Source organism: Odontesthes bonariensis, chromosome 2 (assembly GCF_027942865.1).
Source record: "Odontesthes bonariensis isolate fOdoBon6 chromosome 2, fOdoBon6.hap1, whole genome shotgun sequence".
Taxonomy (NCBI): domain Eukaryota; kingdom Metazoa; phylum Chordata; class Actinopteri; order Atheriniformes; family Atherinopsidae; genus Odontesthes; species Odontesthes bonariensis.
Genome location: NC_134507.1, coordinates 22,302,464 through 22,321,265, shown reverse-complemented (window position 1 = coordinate 22,321,265; position 18,802 = coordinate 22,302,464). Strand labels below are relative to the sequence as shown.

The 18,802-nt window shown below is 39.4% G+C and overlaps 1 protein-coding gene and 1 pseudogene across 1 annotated transcript in view; one reads left to right on the top strand and one right to left on the bottom strand.

Moving 5' to 3' along the window:
* Positions 1-10,973, bottom strand: part of LOC142396550 (inactive phospholipase D5-like) — a 58,819-nt gene extending 47,846 nt beyond the window's left edge. Inside the window, exon 1 of the mRNA XM_075479428.1 lies at positions 10,533-10,973. Within this exon, the coding sequence (XP_075335543.1) occupies positions 10,533-10,538 (6 nt within the window). The 5' untranslated portion in view covers positions 10,539-10,973. The remainder of the gene's footprint in view (positions 1-10,532) is intronic.
* Positions 10,974-12,360: 1,387 nt separating this feature from the next.
* Positions 12,361-12,514, top strand: LOC142370715 (U2 spliceosomal RNA; annotated as a pseudogene).
* Positions 12,515-18,802: the final 6,288 nt, after the last annotated feature.

Genomic DNA, 18,802 nt, shown 5'->3' with positions numbered 1-18,802 from the left:
AAGCCACAGGCCTCGGCTAAATTACCACAATGGCTGGGAACAAAGAAAGGAAGAGAAAGGGCAGCAGAGGGGGACTAAAATGATTCACAGTAAGGGCTCAACTCTTCCCATCTTCCTGTTTATATCATCTGGACCACTGTGGGCTGCAAAGTTAAACACATATCATCCAGCCAATAACCAAAGCGTGATGCTTTGTATTTAATAATTCAGGAACTGTTTAAATGTTTAAAGGTGATGAAGAGCTTTTGTGCAATGACGAACTCTCTTAGAAAAGAGGTTCATTCACAAAACGACCTGAAAATGTGGACTTTTTGTGGCCATGATAAAGTATCACCTTGGAAACAAAAATATGAACTCTTTGTAGAAGGGGCTTCAGCACAATATCTGCAGTGCAGCTAAAATATAGCTGAGCAGCAAATCATGACCTTTTTGCAAACTTATTGCCCCAACAACTTTAGACATTGCTAATGCTTTTAGAGTACAGCGCTTTTTGCATTTGTGCTTTGTGTGCTTGTATCTTTAGCTGAAGTAGACCAATCAGCAGCAGCTCTGCGATAAAGTGTCCGTTCACAAAAACAAACTTTGTAGTTTATGTGCCTGGGTTTCTGTATATGGATGTCAGTTCTCTCTGTGTGTGTGTGTGTGTGTACTCATTTTGTAGGGACTTGACTTCTTTTTGGGACAAGTTTCCCCGACTGTCATTTACATTTTGTCATTAAAGCTGCAGTCTGCAGGATTTGTTGTTGTCATACGTAAAGTCCTAATTTTTGGCATTTTAAGAGTTTACATGATCTATCAGAACGCTTGAAGTTGAAAACGGTGACCTCCGTAGTCGCAAATTGCAAGAAATGCTTATATTTTAACCGAAAAATAAAAAGTTATTCAACTTCCTGTCCCGCCCCATCAAAACACATGAGAACTCGTGCACGTAGACGTTCACGCCAGATGCGCTTACACGACTCCTCATTCATCAACTCACCTGTCATTTGCGATCATGGAAGACACAGTAAGTAGACAAGCCCGTAATGAAGTTCAATAGTCTAGATAAATAAGCGTGGGGACGAGCCTACCTTGTATCGCGCGTGCACAATCGGTGATTGACAGGCAGCAGAGCCCAGCTCGTAAACCTGATTGGTTACCTTTTACCGGTCCGGTCTGCAATTTTGTAAACAAACCTGCTGGCTTTGGAGGGACCTAGCGGGACATATAGGGGACCTAGAGAACTCATTTTTTTTGTTTTGGGGTATTTAATGTACTACTTTCAGAATCCCCGGACAGTTCCAGGCATTATGCTTGAAAAAGAGTTGCAGACTGCAGCTTTAAGCTGACACTTTCACCCAAAGCAACTGTACAGCTTAGCTCATTGTGGAACCACAAATAAAAACAGTCTGGATCGAGCCTGCCCGGTGAGTAGGAACGACAGGGCCAGCCGACGCTCGTGAAGGAAGTGCAGTGGTTGAGAGGGAGCTGAAGCCTGTATGACTGAGTTTAGAAAGCTGAATGCAGACCCGGCAGTCCAGCCCAGTCACATGGAAAATTTTTTTAAAAAGGTCACTAAAAGGAAATTTTGCGTTCATCACATGAAGATGAAATCCGCATTTTTCTCCTGCCATTCAGCCCGGCTTCCAAAGAGCTATATTTCAATATGACACCGGGTTTATGTTTCCAGCATGTTTTGTGTTTAGCCAAGGAGGCGGGATATATTAGCTAATAATACAGTAAAAGGATATTTTGTTACGATACATTATCACAGTGCCAGTTTTAATACAAGCCTTGATGATTTCCTCCCCTATCATAACCATGTAATTTTTATTGCCTAACCCTAACAAACTATTAAATTGATGAACAATTAATTTGATTTAATTTGATTTTTTATTATCATTGGCGTGGACTGCATCTTTAAAGTGCACTGAGATTGCATTTGTGATTTTTGTGTGAATTTGTGACAGATTTTCATTTTGTGCAGTGGATTAAATCTTGTGACTGAACCCTTCATTTTTCCTAGTGTCGTTATGATGTTTGCATTTATGGTTTACTTACAAACCTTGTTGATTTAAAACATCAGTTACTTTGTAACCATGTTTTCCATTTGTTTTTTTCAATGTTTTATATGCAGGCAAATTGCAAAGAGGCTTGAAATGATTTAGTTTGGGAGCATATTTCCATTATTCTTTCAACAAAATGTCTGTTAAGCTGCTTGCATAGTATCACTGAAATGGAGATCTAGCTGTAAACACTTATGCTTCACAAAGCAGATAGTTTCCTGGTGTAGCAGTCTAATTTCTCAACAGTCTGTATTGTTAGACATTTATGCAGGTATTTTTGCCTGACATTACTTTTTATTGTAAGCAGAGTGGATGGAAGTTTATTGTGTGACTGTTGCTGGGAGTCTGTCAGCCTGCTGTTTCTCTTTGCCCTTTTTCCCTCTTGCAGACTTCTGGGAAGCTGATGCTCACAGTAATGAGCTGGCACACCAAGAAGTTTAGAAGCAGAGAAAAAATCAGGACGGGCAGAAAACATTAAAATCACTGATTCTAGACTTTTTTGCACTATAACAATCCTGTCATGAAAAACTTTGCTCAGCACAAGCAGTCCTGAATCAACCTACTTAGATTTGGTGAATAAAATATATGTGTTCATTTTTCAGTGATATATAATATTAACCTGTATTTTCGGTGATATATTGTATTGCCCCTGACATATACAGAAAAGCAGAAATATATACAGTATATACATATTATTTTCTGCTTCTCTTCAATATATATATATATATATATATATATATATGTACATACATATAAGTATATTGGTATATAGTATTGGTAGAGAAAAGCTCCTTTACCAAAGGCCTGGAAGCTTGAGGGTCCTATACAGTATTGCTCTGATTATGACTGGCATCACTGTTGCCTTCACTTCCCACATCTTTTTGACATCCTCATTCCTTGGTATTTTTCTAGCGTTCCTTCTTTTTGATGTTGCTGTCACTTGGGATTGTTACATCTGTCACTGCCTTCTCCTGTAGTTTGTTGACCACCAAAATGCCTGGTTGGTTAGCCATGACCATTAGTGTGGATGTGGAAGTCTGACATGATCTTAGGTCTGTCATTTTACACCACCTTTGGAGGCATCTCCCTCTTTGACTTTAGAACTTCAGACTTACAACTCATTCTCGTCATAGATGTTCCTATACACTATTCGCACCACTTAGTTATGGCGTTCCATGAACGCCATACTTGACTGCATCATACACCCTGCTACTATGTGCTGGACTGTCTCAGAGGCCTCTTTGCACAGCCTGCAACTGATTCCTGTCTGCTGTGGTAGACCCCGGCCTCTATTGCTCTTGTGTTCAGGGCCTGTTCTTGAGCTCCCATTATTAGTGCCTCAGTAGCATCTTTCAGACCTAGCCACTGATAGGACTATCAGCCTTTTCTTCAATCTGTGGGTGGTACATGCAGTGCACAGGCTTATCCTTCCATGATTCCTATCCCTTGCTGGACTTCAGCTGCCCGAGGCACTCACTTGGCAGTTCATCGCCGGGAGCCATCCTCTGATGTATTCGTGGATCTTTGCTCTTTCAACCTGGCAGGATGGCTCTCTAGCCCCCAGCCTCCCTCCTTCCACTTAGTGTACAGTCTCAGGGTGCTGGACTTGGAGTGGAACCCTCCATGTATTGTGAGGAGCTTTCTTGCCTTGATATTAGTGACTTCTATCTCCTCCTTTGGCCAGGTTATATCAAGCAGTGGAGTGTCTGATAACCATCAGGGCATAATGTATGCCTTGAAATGCCTTGTATGCCAAAAGGATGTTTTATAGGATGCTAATATTGAATAAAGTGAAGAAAAATGGCAAAAATAACAATGATACATGTTCACTGCAGTGGTTTAGATGTAAATTATTGTGTGACATGAATTAAAACATCAATACTGGTGCCATCTGATTTACTGCCACCACTTTATGTGCTCCAAAGTCACCACACGTTTATGTCTGCCTTTTAAAATCGGATCATGCCTACGTTTTGCATTATGTGAAGTCATTGCAAAAAGTGGTGTCACAGTATGTTACATCATGTTAACACTGCAAACTGTCACAGCAGAGAGCACAGTTCATTCCCTATCCTAGCCAGTATTGTCCAGGGACTTTTGACTTTTCTAGTTCAATGTTAGTAGGGGTTGGTTAGGGTTAGATAATAATAAAACATGAGAGGTAAGAATAAAAAAAAACAAAAAACAAAAAACAAAATAGGTGGATAGGCTTTGATAGTTGTAGACACATAGAAAGGGGTTGTCATCACATTGCCTGAACACTACCCTGTGTAAAACAACTGGCTAATTAAATAAATTATTCATCTCACAGACTGTATGCCTGTGTTTTGACATTGTATTTTTGTCAGGTGGACAAATGTTCCTCTAACATATTTTCATGTGAGACTGGGCTGAGATACATCACTGTACTTTGACCATCATCTTCTTCTCTCTCCTCTGCTTTGCATCAGTCACATTCATAATTAATGCTTGGATGAATCAGACTGCTCCCTCTCTGTTAAGATTGTGTAATGTTCTAAGAGGCATAATTTGTTTTGCATGGTTAATCCCTTGTTAGCACGGGATGATGAATAACGCGTCTATCCAAAGTGAAAAAAATCAGTTGTTCTGTGTGTGTGTGTGTGTGTGTGTGAGTGAAGAAAACTGAGCAGCTGGTTTCAGAAAAATTTCATGGCTGCTTGTGGCAAGCAGAATCAAAATAGCATTGTTCTAACAAATATAAGCATACAATATGCAATCTGCAAAACGTTGGTGGTGAATTATCTCAATGTAGTAAATGTAGTAGCTGAAGGAAAAGGACTGCAATGTCTGCTTTTTTTCATGACATGCAAAATTGATCAGCTGTTAAGCCTCTTGGGAGAACTTTGCCGTTGAGTTTCAGACATCCATATACCATCTAGAATGTAAGATTCTGACTCTTTCATAATCTCTGAAGACATTCTGGGTGCTACAAAAGATAGGGCCACTGCCACTCTCTATGAGCCTGAAGATCAGCTAACACCTGCTTGTCCCAAAAGGTTTACATGGAATTCCAGTCAGGAATATCTACAAGCCTCATCAGCCTCTGTAGTGTACAAGATATCATGTTTACTATTGCCTTGTCAGTGGTCCAGTTTCTCAGCTGGAGATGGTGAGACAGTGCACTCTCAGGCAACACAGAGATGAGAGTGCTACAGAAATTTCTGATCAACGGAGGTGTGATCATTTTATAGCACGGCACCAAGAAATGATGTAGTTAAGCTGGCTGATATGTGCAAGGTGTATTAGGTTATGACAGCAGAGGTCCAGCTGTGTTATGCTTTCTAAAAAAATATCACATGTCGAACTAACATTGATGTAGTCTCTTCAAGTTCCCAGATGTTTACAGACTGTTGTTAAAAGAAGAGAATCATTGCATTCTGTTTTTATTTACATTTTACACAGCATGGAAACCATTTTGGAATTGGAAAAGTCAGTGCTAAATGAAGACAACTGGACTAAATTAAGACAACTGGACTTGTTAGAGTATGTCATTCTAAGTTGTGTCAATCTGGGAATGAGTCCTTGGCTGTCAGCTGCTGACCTGGCTACTCTGAGCACCAACAAACGTGTTTGGGTCATCCAGTGAAGTTGTATGACAGATATCTGGACTAAATTCCTGTTTTGTCACCTGAATTTGTTTGAATACAAGTATATTTTAAATTATTACTAAAAGGCAAGATTATCAGAAGATGGCATTTTTAAGAATTGTTCAATCAAATGCATTCTGCCTCTTTTTCTCTCCACATAAAGAGTTTACCAACATGTAATCAAAGCCTGCTAATTAGTCAGTGTTAGTTGGACTACAAATATTTCAGTGTGAAAGCTCTTATCTGTTGCTTTTTCTTTTCGAGATTATGGTCACAGTGGGGTTAAAATGTCTGGGGAGCAATTTAAAAATTGGACTGTAAGTGACTGATGGTGGTGTTATTAGCCGCACAATATATAATGGCTTCATCAGTTTGTGAAAGCAAAGGCATTCAGCCATTCAGGTCATTTTTGCAGTCATATTCCTCACCTTTCATTCAGAAATGCCTTTTAACAATAAGAGCTGCTGTGTACACATGATTGAACAGTACATAAAGTGAAGTATAGTAGTTCTTATAATATGAGTTTTCTTTCCACAGCATTTCATATTGCTATAAAAATGGATAATAGCGCGTTACACATGCAGTGATGTAAAACATAAAGACAGAGGATGAATGCAGCTCAAAATATCACTTTTCCATATGTTTAAGCTTATTGAATGATGAGTGTTAAACTCATGGGGGTTTAGTTGTACGACAGAAACAACGCCGTTGTTATCAATTCAGGAAAAATGCCATGTTGACTTCACTGGAGAACACCATGTCGCTGCTGTTTGTCAGAAGTTAAGCTACACCACAACACAAAAGTCTTTGTACTTTTACAGCTACATGCAAACACGCAGCATTGTGTCAAACTAAATCATCTTAAAGGGCCGCACTTTACCTTTTCTTTCATCTTTTAATTTTTCCCTTGGACCCCTGCTTTGACAGCTCAACACACATTCAGACCTAACTCACATGATGGCAAAGATAGTCATGTGACCTCAATGTTTCTGAAAGTGTCGAAGACTTCCCAAACAATTAAATGCCTGAGACTCCCCAGTTACTTGAAAGTGACAAAGCCATCCGGAGTAGAGTTGAAGCATCTTAAAGAGATGAAAGCAAGTCCAGTTTCTTTCATTTAGCTCCATCACCTGAACCCTCACAAAAATACATCGTGCGATTTGCATCAGTCTACTGGAACGTCACTTGAAAATCAGGCTTTGGACAGCAACTGACAGGGAAGACACCACATACTGCTGATCTATGTAGGCATCTACTGCATAATGCACACTCTTTTCTTTCCAGTTTTTTTATTCACTTTCTCCCAGCAGGGGTTATGCAATTGTATGAGGCATGCAAAGCCAGTTTCTGACACACTCACCATTCATGTAACACCTTGAGGACTGTCATTATATGACAGCAACAGAAAAAACACCATGTTTGCTTTACGCAGAAGTCTAAATCGGCCTTTTAACTCAGTCTATGGTGTTTTTCCAACTTTGATGTTTGAAGCGAAATAACTTGAAACTAAATCCGATACTGCATTCCAGTCCATGATATTTAAAAGATCTAATCAGAGTTTGGGAAGTAAATCCTGAGCTGTAATATTTGTTGTGTGTAATATGATCACAGCAAATTTGGATAAATGTGTTTTACATCCTTATTTAAATAATACATTTCTATATGCACAGTTCAGGTATCTTCATTTTTCATAGTAGACATGTATTTTATAAGCTGGGTCTAGCACATCTTGTTGCTCTGAGAACAGTAAAAAATAAAGCCAGAGAGGGATGGAGGAGGCATTCTGAAATACAACGGTCTCTATAGTCAACACACACCACTTTAACCCTGAAGTTCAGCCAACAGAGGCTCCAAGCTTCAGAGAAAACATTCTTTTTTCGGCAGGAAGTGAGATCTGTCCAGAGAGACCAGTCTCTGGAGAAATATCCCACAGTGAAAATGTGCTGACTGATATGTTTCTGCAGGAGCCAGTAGTTTGGTTGCCATGGATACAGTTTCAGGTGTTTTTGGATCTACTATTTGCTGGCGTATGACATAGTGGTGTGATGGCTTTTTGGTCTGATCTTGTGTGTCCTTGCATGCTTGTGTGTGTAGAAATGTGTGTGGGAGTGTGTACCAAGCAAATTTCTTCAATCTGTGAGAGCAATTACAAAACTCTCTCTTTTTCCTCTGCCAAGCAATCTTTCTATCATTAAAATGGTTTGCTATCCATCTTTCTCTTCTCATGCAGTGTGAGATTTTCAAGTCATTCTGTCATCCAAATTCTATTGACTCTGCTTTTGTGATCTCTCTCATCCCTGATATTCCTTCTCCTACTCAGCACAGATAGACAGTCTCAGTATTAGGTTGTGTTTAAGGCCAGTCAATGTTGGCCCAGCAGCCCTTTTGTGCTCTCTGCATTCATGCTGAAAGACTGACTGCACCAAGGATTGAAGAGAAACAGAGATGAAGAAGAAGGAGAATCAGAGACATAGAAAGGCAGAAACCAGGAGTAATGGTCATGGGATATCTTTCTATAAAAGTCTTAAATCCAACTGACAGTTGTCAAAGGTTGCGTGATCGCACAGGCTGCATAAGATTACAGTAAAACCCAGTAACGGGGGCGCCTGATGTCTGCGTTGGGTCTGAGTCATGTATCGAGCACTGCTCTGTGATTTAACTAAAACAGCCAGTGGGAGCTGGTCAGTTCATGGTGAGGTGAACCTCTGCAAGCTTCGTCTGGATCTCCTCCTCCAGCATTCTTTCATTCGTGTTATGAAGAAAATGTACTTTGATTAGAACTTGCGTTCTCAGCAGTGGGGACATACCACTTTTTGTGGAACTTTGCTACTTTGTATCATCTATGTGAAGGGACACAGGATACTTCTGGATACTTTTTTGTAAAGTATTCAGAATCGGTGAGACAACTGTTTACTGATTACTTTTGTAGCCTGACCAATACAGCCATTTATATTTTGGCTCTCACTCGCTACTTTTACAAAACAATAATTGAATTTCTCTGAACAGCTTGTTTCATTTGTAGACAAGCATGAAGAAAAGTGCTGGAACAATTTTAGACAGTTTGCACAAACTCAATTTCCATGGAAATTGAGTTGTTTCTCAAATGAAAATGTTTTAATCCAATCAAATTTTATTTACATGAATGATTAAAGGTTTACTGAATGCATATAAGTGTGCATAACATTGCTTTTTTTCTTCACAGTATTGTATAGTTACATATTTTCTCAGATGAACCTATGCCTACTGTGACTTGGAATTTTACTGTAATCCACAGTAATATTCAGTAGGAAATTTACATTCTCCCATGAAACAGCAGTCAATGAAAAAGAAAAGATCATAGATTGTGTATGGCAAAATAGAAACAAACAAACAAAAACAATTTCAAAATTTTAACTGCTACAGCTCAAACATTGCTAAAAGGTCCGTGTAACGCTTTGCAGTGCTTTGATCCATTTTTAGAATTCACATGAAAAAGATGAAAATTGGGTTCAAAACTTCAATTTTCAATTTTCCAGACAACTCAGAAAACAGATAATTGATGTTGTTTGTTCATTTCATTGTAATTTGTCGGTGGAAAGTAAAATGAGTTAATATTCCAATTTTCAATTTCTGCGTCGTGGTTGGACTGAACCATGCACGCGGGGGCCGGGGGGATGTCTTGGCTCGAGTAGCACCAGATGTGTTTTGTAGAGATAGGCCTACAAATGAAATGGATGGCAAGTCAGCTTGAGACGTACAGATCTGACAGAACGACTGGCTCAGCTGTAGGCCAACCTGCAAACTTTCCAATAGGCTACAGTACCCTATTAAGTTGCGGCATGATTTAATATTGCCATATGTTTTACGCCCTTCGCACTATCAATACTGCACTATCAGTAAAGAAACGGTGATGCTGAGTGTTGCCTATGCCACTTAGGCTATATTTGGGCACGAATAGCCTACATTTTGTTAAACGGTCAGTATCAGTATGACACCATAGACATCCTGTGCTGTAGCTAAGCTAATCATAAAAGGGGCATCCTTTTCTTTTGTCTGCTTCTGTTTAGTCATGTAATATTTGAAAGAATTTAATGCTTGTATTATTCCTTTAACACACACGCAGTCTAAATGCAGCAAAATGCTTACTACACCAGCCACTTTGTTCCAACTTGTGTAAGACATTTCTAACATATGGGAAACAGGTAGAAACATAGTGAATTGACAGATAAATAAATAAAAGACCACTCTGAATCTATTTACCTCTCACTACCAAATATAACCTCTGCTTGCTGCCTGTGCAAACCATCAGAGATGCACTTCACAGGTTCTACAAGTTCTAAAGGAGCTGTGATACTGCTTTTAAGATGGGGCTTCTACAATACTGGTTGAATGAAATATTACCTCGTGAACACTACAGTCACAGCAAAATATGCCAGCCCGAGAATTAGATGTTCTCAACTCAATACAGAACTTTTTTTTGATCCACTCATGCACTCAATAAATTGATATCTGCAGTGATGGAGACATCCACATAGAGTTGTGCAAAGTACATTTAGATGCATTTTGAGATACTGCTTATAAAATGTCTGTGGAAATATACCAGAACACCACCAACACCTCTGTCCTCGAGCACGACAGTATGTTCAAGACTACCACCAGCACACACACCAAGTTCAAAAAGCCACTCATCACCTTCTCATCCACAGCACATTATTCTCAATCCGAGAGAGGATGGTAGAAAAAGTGTGATAGATAGATAGATAGATAGATAGATAGATAGATAGATAGATAGATAGATAGATAGATAGATAGATAGATAGATAGATAGATAGATAGATAGATAGATAGATAGATAGATAGATAGATATTATGTACATAAACATATGGAAACAGATCTCACCTTCATGGCTCATCCCCTTGTTGTCCGTCCACTCTGAAACACATGTACTTTTCTTGGTGTGTGTGATGACAGAAACAAAGTGTTTCTATGTGTGTGAGCTGTGAATCGGCTGCTACCCTCTTCTCCTGGAGTCACAGGGGACAGAAGTCCACCCCTTAGCACAGCAAAAATGAATGTGTTGGTGTTTGTAAATGCACGTGTATGTGTGTGAAAAGAGTGTGAGTGTAACAGAGAGAAAGTACTGCTCCACTACAACTATATGAATGAAAAACGATAGACACACCTCATCCTAAAATGACTCTATCTATCTATCTATCTATCTATCTATCTATCTATCTATCTATCTATCTATCTATCTATCCATCACACTTTTTCTATCATCCTCTCTCCTGTGTTCACGCCCTTCCTCCCTTTTCCTCTCTGTGCGTCTCACTTTTCTCCTCTCCTCTCATCTCACTATATCGAATGTTCGTCCCTACCTCCTTCTAACTCTCCCTCTCCATCCCTCCCTCCCATCTACAATCTCACCACTCCCTCCCTTGTAAAAGCAAGCTCACATTTCTCCCTTCTACCATGCAGACCCAGAGAAGGGAGGGAACAGAGAATGAATAGATGGCTCGGCTCTCTTCCTTTTTTACTGTCCAGCTATTTGTCTTTACTGCTTGTCTACTCACACCTATTTGTGCGTGCTCCTCTGCCTTTAAGTCATGCTTAATTACTCTCTGTGTGATTACATTGTTTGTTACGCACTTATTCTTCTCAAAACTAGTCTGTTTGTTATCATGTTATGGCATAAATTCTATAAATTATGCTGATGCAGAGGCACAGCAAGGAATGAAGACATAGTTTCTATGATGGAATTTCTTTAAAGACAGATCTCACTAAATAATTCCTCAAGGAAAAAAACTTAACAAGATATTATCATGATGTTATGGCATTATTAGCAGCTCATTGAAATGCAGAGGAGCTACTGTTCAGATGCAGAGTATCGACTGTAAATATTTTAGCATGTGTGCCCTGCAGCTGTGTGCTGACACAGAACAGTCAACAGAGGGTGCTAATACACTTCACAAGTCAGACATCATTACAGTGCGGCAGCGGTAATTGGAGTTGAAAGGAGAGGAGAAACGGGGCTTTGTTTGATGGGATTGATAGAAGTTCGCCAAGGCAAAAACTACCTGCTGTCTTTAAGCTCTGGACCTTGCAATTTTCAGGTTTCATAATTACATAATGGAATTACAACTCTGAATTCTGAGCCAGCCTTAAAGGGACATTATGTAATTTCTTCCCCCATCTAGTGGTGCAATTTTATTTTGCAAAGTCAAATGAATTTGCTCTCTAGCGCCTCGCGTTTTCAAATGTACGTTGCAACTTCTTGAACTACGGCAGGCGGTATGTGTCAAGATTCAAGAAGCTATAGCTTCAGACTCAAGGTCCATACAAACAAAAAGACATCAAGACACACAGTACAAAGGATTACATAACACACATAAAACAACACTATAAATACAGATGACAGATAACATGTAAGATAACATAAGTTGACATAGCCTTTTGGTGTGCAAATCATATTCCGGGACTTACCGGAAGTGACGTTGACGCAGCGGTAGCGTTAGCCGCAGTGTGTAGTTGCTATCTGGATGTTCTTTTAAATAAACTCCCGGTAAACTTACAAACTTTCTAATGCCTCGTTTTGTGAGTTAAGAGCCTATGTGTACTACGGCAGAAGTTTGGTAACAATCAATGCATTATTAGTGGGATAATTTACGAGATAAAATCTATTTACCATTAGCGCCGATAGCGGACGTGACGTCAAAATGACGTCATTTCCGCTTCCAGGCCTGGCGTTGGATGATACGTCCCCTACCCGGGGACCATATATTAAATTGATTTTTGGAACAGGGAGATGAAATAGGGGCTTGCTCCGTCCACTCCACGCATCGACCTGGTATTGCAGTATCTCCAGGAATGGTGCACTAAAAAAAAAAAAAAAGGCCTGGCGTTGGGGAAAACGCGATTCGAAGTGCTTTATGTCCTTCTCGGCACTTCGTCGTTTTTCATAGACCGGAAGGACATGGCGGCCTCCATAGAGCTTGCCCGCTCTATGTAGATACAGACAAGTTATTCTTCACTCAGGAGGATAATTGAGATTTTTGACCGAGATCATTTTACACCAATGAGGACTAATTTATGAATGAATATGTTGATTTGAGCTGATAAATGACTTAATATATTACTTAGTGTCCCTTTAATGTTTGTAGATGTATATTTGTTTTTTAGCTTAAGATCCATTAGCCATTACTTATTGCACACAAGACAGAACAACACTCAGCAGAAAAGTCCGTCTTTTAGAGGCATTATGAAGCCATTCCTGAGAATTGATCAGCAGAGTGAGGCTAAAAAACAGTAAACGATACAGCAAATGTGTTATTTTTCATGGTTAAAGCCTTAACAAATGTATTGTCTTTATATCCTCTATAGATTGCTGGCAGCTTACTATCCAGAAGCTTGAAACAACTTTACTGCTTCAGCAATAAAATCTATAAACAAAGACCATTAAAGTGTCCAAACAAATTATACAAATCCCTTGTAAGACTAGAAGGATTAACTTTGGGTAACATTTAAGATTTGTATACCCAGCCATTTGAGGAGCTGCATACATACTATATATGTCTTGTTTGTTTGAAGTTTGTTTCAGAAACACTTACAGAAAATTTTAACATAACCATAGACACCAAAATCAGCCTAGATTATCCAAGATCCTTCACTCGACCACTGCTTGCACCAAGATGATAATTACAACCCAAATTTCAATAAAAGAACAGAATACAATGATTTACAGTCTCATAAAACAATATTTTAATCACAACTGAACATGGGAAACTTCAAATGGTGAAAGTGAGACATTTAACTTTTTCATGAAAAATATCAGCTCACATTGAATTTGATTCAGCTGCACATTTGAAAAAGTTGTGACAAGGCCATGTCTACCATTGTGTAGCATTCCCTCCTCTTTTATCAACAGTCTGTCAGTCATTCCTGATTTAGGTACTGTGAGAGACATATTTGTGAAGCATATGTGAGTACCTATAGCACAGATTTAGGTAGAGAGTAACTACTTATTAGTGTTCTAAACTTCCTGGCTTTCCTCTAAACAGCAGTGCAAGATGGGATAATATCTCAAGCATTTCCAAACAAGTACTTTTCAACTACTGACTATAAATTCTCTAAATTAATGCGCTGACCTCATAAAGAAATCTAGACTATAACAAAAACTCTAAAGTCATGCAGTCATACTATAAGAAGTATTTTTGAGGTCACTCTAACTTTCTGTCCTGCGACAGCATAAATCTCTTAAGTGTCACTGAGCACAGAAATGCCAAACATAAATCTCAGAGGCTGAAACCATTGCCCTAATTTGTGCTTATGATGATAAATAAACCTCCATGAATCCTTTAGAGCCTGAAGATGATTAAGTGGTTGAGCATTTGATCAGGGCAGCGGCATTTTGACTTGCCATGACTGCCTCAGAACACTGTGAGTGTTTGTGAACCACATCACAGGAGCTGCCATTCCTAAGGGAATGCTGGGTCACCACGGTACTAAGCGCACACAATAGATATTATACAGCCACGCTATGTGTTAAAATAAAGATCCCACTGCCATAAAATGCTTACAGTTTCTGAATTTCTCAGGTTCTCTTGTATCACCATCCGTCTCTTCCGCCCATCAGCAGATGCATGTGTGTTCATGTTTTGTATTGCACTGCAGAACTGTGATTTTCCACCTGACTTAGCACCGCTCACAGGTGGAGACTTTGCTTGACCCTGTCTCATATTGACAATTTGGTGTGTTGTTCAGTTCATTTCACAGCCAGGCTTTAGGTGTCAGCTCCAGATTTCCTTTTTGGGCGGGTGGTGGGGAGACATCAGACGCAGCATTTCTTGAAAAGGTCAAGCCACTTCTCTCTGGTCAGTGTCAGACTGAACTACTGGAAGCCAAACAGCATGCATGTCATATGCGTAGAGTTTATTTTAGACTTTTGCAGTCTGTTTGGATGTTTTAGTGCAACCAATTTCTGTAAGTACATTTTATGGTTTGAAGCACGAGAATAACTTAGTTGTTATTTCTTGAAACTTTTAGCTTTCTTATTTCTGTTGTTGTAAGTTGTTGAGAGAGAGCAACAGTGACAGTATCTCCCTGCCCCTACAACACCAAAACCTTTAGTTCAGGGTCGGGTAAGCATATCATTATTTCTATTTTATACAAAGAAAACCATAACTCCCAACTGGGGGCGTAGAGCAACAGGTTTTAGCCAACAATTTAGATCGTTTGGCGAAAACACACATGTTGATTGAAGGACCTGGCTACAAAGTAAGTATATGACTGAAATTATACAATGTTGATGTCGTTTTTTATTAGCTAATGATTTGGCGTGGCAAGAAAAAACATAAACCACAAATGCGACGATGCAAGAGGAACTGACTGATTTAATAATTATTCAAAATTATTAAAATCTTGGGTATTGAAAATGGATGGATGGATTCAAATCTTTACTGACATTCACTGCCATATTTTGAGCCATTTTTTCAAACATCTGAGTACAAACGTTCACTGCAGATGTCTGTTAAATGGCTTTAAAATCCAAATATAAAGGAAGCCATGTAACTCATATTCATACCAGTGTGCCATTAATTTGCCATATATTTACCGGAGGATTATAGTTAGAAGAACTATAGCTCAGAACTCCAACGTAGTGGTGGGATTGGGTACCAAACAAAATGAAAAACCATAGTCTGTACATAAAACATGGATGTAGTCTCCAAATCAGAAAAGTAAAGCCCCTGCTAATTAGGTGGCTTCATGCAGCATTCTCTTGGAAGGAAAATGGACCCCACTTCTCACTTAATTTGTTATCAGTTTATGATCATCCTCCTGACTTTATGGTCCTAATTCACTAGGTTTAAGTCTTCCTTAAAACAAGATTATGCTAACATGTATAGCCCAGTAGAGCAGATCAGTCAAATCTGGGTATGCTTTGAGGCTGGGCTTATTTGATTGAAAAGTTGCTTATGTATGTAGATGAAAGGAAACCTTTTGAACCTGAGCTTTGTTAACAAAGAACCATACAAGCTACTGCCATTATCAGCAACTTGTAGCTCAGTGCCATGTCCACAGACACGTCAGCTTCTGGAGAGGCTGTGGACTGAGCCATAAACTTTACCATTAGTGGGAAACCACCCCTGGCACCTTCATAGTTGTATGAGTGTGTATCCATTTCTTGCTTCTCGGTTGGTAACTAAAACGGTGGCATCTCAAAATGCAAGTTGGTGATGGCTATCTTTAAATTCAAGGTTTTTTCGAATGGTGAATGAAATAAAAGATGACATGATAGTGTGAACAAGTATTTCTTGAAAAAATTTCAGCCATAAACAGCTCGTTCCAGTTATGTGCCTTGGTGTGTGTGTGTGTGCGCAGTTTCTATGGGATGCACTGTCAGAGTGTGACAGCCTGGAAAAGAGCTGCACAACAAGCAAAGCCAGTTTTTGGACACATTTTCAAGTCTTTGTACTCACACCAGAAATACACAGGTGGCTTTAACATCACTTTAGTGCTGGATCTCAGGGATGCGTAGATGAAATACAGGATGTGATTGCGGTAATGGGACAGATGCACATCTTGAAAAGTTGACTAAGAATCTGTCATGTTTATGTACTCTGTATTTCTACATTCTGTCAGTTCCCCAGTGAATCGCAAAGGAGTGGAGTAATGTTTTTTTCTAAAAAATCTATACCTTTGAGTCTAATCCAGTACTTCTCTTCACAGGCTCCTTTCTTTGGCGCCAGGTTTTATTTTGGACTCAGGAGGTGCTCACCCACTTGAGGCTTAAAACTTTTGATAAAGCTTGTAGGGCGGGCTCAGATGACCCATTTGTTGATGTAGGCCCACACTGCGGGGGGACCTCCCATGATGCACTGAGCTTTTCTGAGTTTTTCACCTCACAGTTGCCCTGTGCTCAAAGGGAATTGCATTTCTCTCTGAGTAGGGTGACCTGAGATTACTTTTAGTTCTGAATCAGCTCTACATAAATAAAATTGATTTGAACATTGAATTGAAAAGAAAAGATACTGAGTTTCTGCAGGCATAAAGTAATATCAAATAGGAAAAACACAGTTTTGTCAACAGCCAGACAGTTAACACTGGGCACACAATGAAAACTAAATACATACTTCTACTCAAATGTTAGCATATGAGCTACATCAGCTGTAACAACCTTTGTCCTGCTCTATTGCACTGAAAGTTTCTGAAACATGATATTGTTAGCTATATGAAGGCTAGCCGCAAATTCAACATGGCAGACTCACCAGGTGTTGGCAATCGCTCATCAACCTCCAGGTGTTGGCAATCGCTCATCAACCATCCAGATCCACATATAAGGCGCTCCTGCATGGGGCTTTACCGGTTCATCGGCAAGCTGCATCCCACCACCTCCCCATCTCCACCCGATGTCTCGAGATCTCCTTCATTTGTATGACTCCGCCACCAGGTTCGGGTCCCAAGGGGGGAAGATATTCAGCATCTATCTCCCTATGCCGGACTTGCAAGCTCACAGCGGTTCAGCTTGCATGTCCTCCGCCGGGGCCCGAGCGCCAAAGAAATATTGACAATAAACCTTGCAATTGTCTCCTATCTCTCCGTGTGAGTCTCTCCAGGTTGAAATACTGTTCACCTTTAAAATGTAATACACAACATTTCTCTAAATCAAGATATTAGAAGGGGGGTAAAGGGAATAGTGGGTCATTGAAATTTAAAATACTAACACAAAGTTTTTTTTAAATTGAACTTATGTTCTGAGCTCAGTGGTGAACAGACCTATAGCTTCTTTATCAGAGATGTAAACAAGATAGCACACAGGTTTCTGCACTAAATTCCTTTAACCTTTGGGGAACACGTGGATATCACAAATCAGGGAGCACTCTGTGATCACACACTTTTCAATTAAGAATTATTTGCCATTATGTGCACTAAACAGAGCCTAATGAGTCCCAGCTAATTGCCCAATTAGTTAACTTAATGAAAAAGGCATGAGAATGGTTTCCAGTTGAGTGTCCTCTTTAATTTGTCCGGACATGTGGGTATGTGTGTGTGTGGAGAAATAGGTAACAGGTTTAAGTATAAGGTGCCACATAGGGAAATGACCCATGAAAGAAAATAAATTAAATGAACAGTTAACCAAAGTAAATGGTATGAAGGAGAGTTAGATGGATCAGTGATAGCTAGCATGCTTCAAACCCTCCCATCCAGGAGACATACCTGATAAGAAAGTACTGAAACTAATGCTTCTCATTATTAAAGGACTGTAAATGCACAAAGACAAACAAATGTGTGCACTGGCACACACAATAAATGCTTAAATAAGAACTGCATATTTTTCTCATATTATGAAATAGCTCCCTCTGCTGTTTCCACAGTTTAACCCATTTTGCCCATGCTGACTGCAGTGATTAAATCCTCTAAGGTATTGGTGTCCTAAACTTTTGTTGTTTTAACTCATGATGCAATACATTTTCCCTTTAAAACATTTATAGGTATATGCTATTTTTTGTGTTCAGTGTATGTGTATTGTTGTATTTATTGCTGCTGAGCTTTCACCTATCTTGGCCATGACACTCTTTCGAAAAGAGATTTTAAATACCAAGAACTTTTTTATTTCCTGGTTAAATAAAGATCAAATAAATTTTTTTTAAAAAGAACACTGATTCTGTGTCACTTTGATGACGGTGTGATGGACAATGAGTGAATCATCAAGTAGATACTTCTTCAACAGTTGCAGTGAAAAACTTTAATCACATCTAGAACCCTCGACACAAAGTTAAGTTGCTGCTAAAGTGAAGTGAGGCTGAACTTGTGCCAAGCTGTCGAACAGGAAGCCAACCACTCCCAGCTTCAATTTAATTGGTATCCATCCAGTACCAAACACAATAATGAGAGAAGGAGACTGGAGATAGTAAGCTTTTGACCAAAGGCATCTCCACATATCTATCTACCTTTTTTTACTCACTGTAAAGTATGATTTCATCTACAACAGCAACTCTCACAAATAAACAGATCTCTCTGTGTATCCCCATTTCTGGCAAATGGGTAGAAACAAATGGGAAATCTGGTCCATCAGCCCCTGCAGCCACTGAAGAGTGTCTTCTTTCATCTTACTGGCCTCTGTGCTCTGTCTGTCTCCTATAACTCCAGGAAAAGAGAGCATCCTCTCTTTA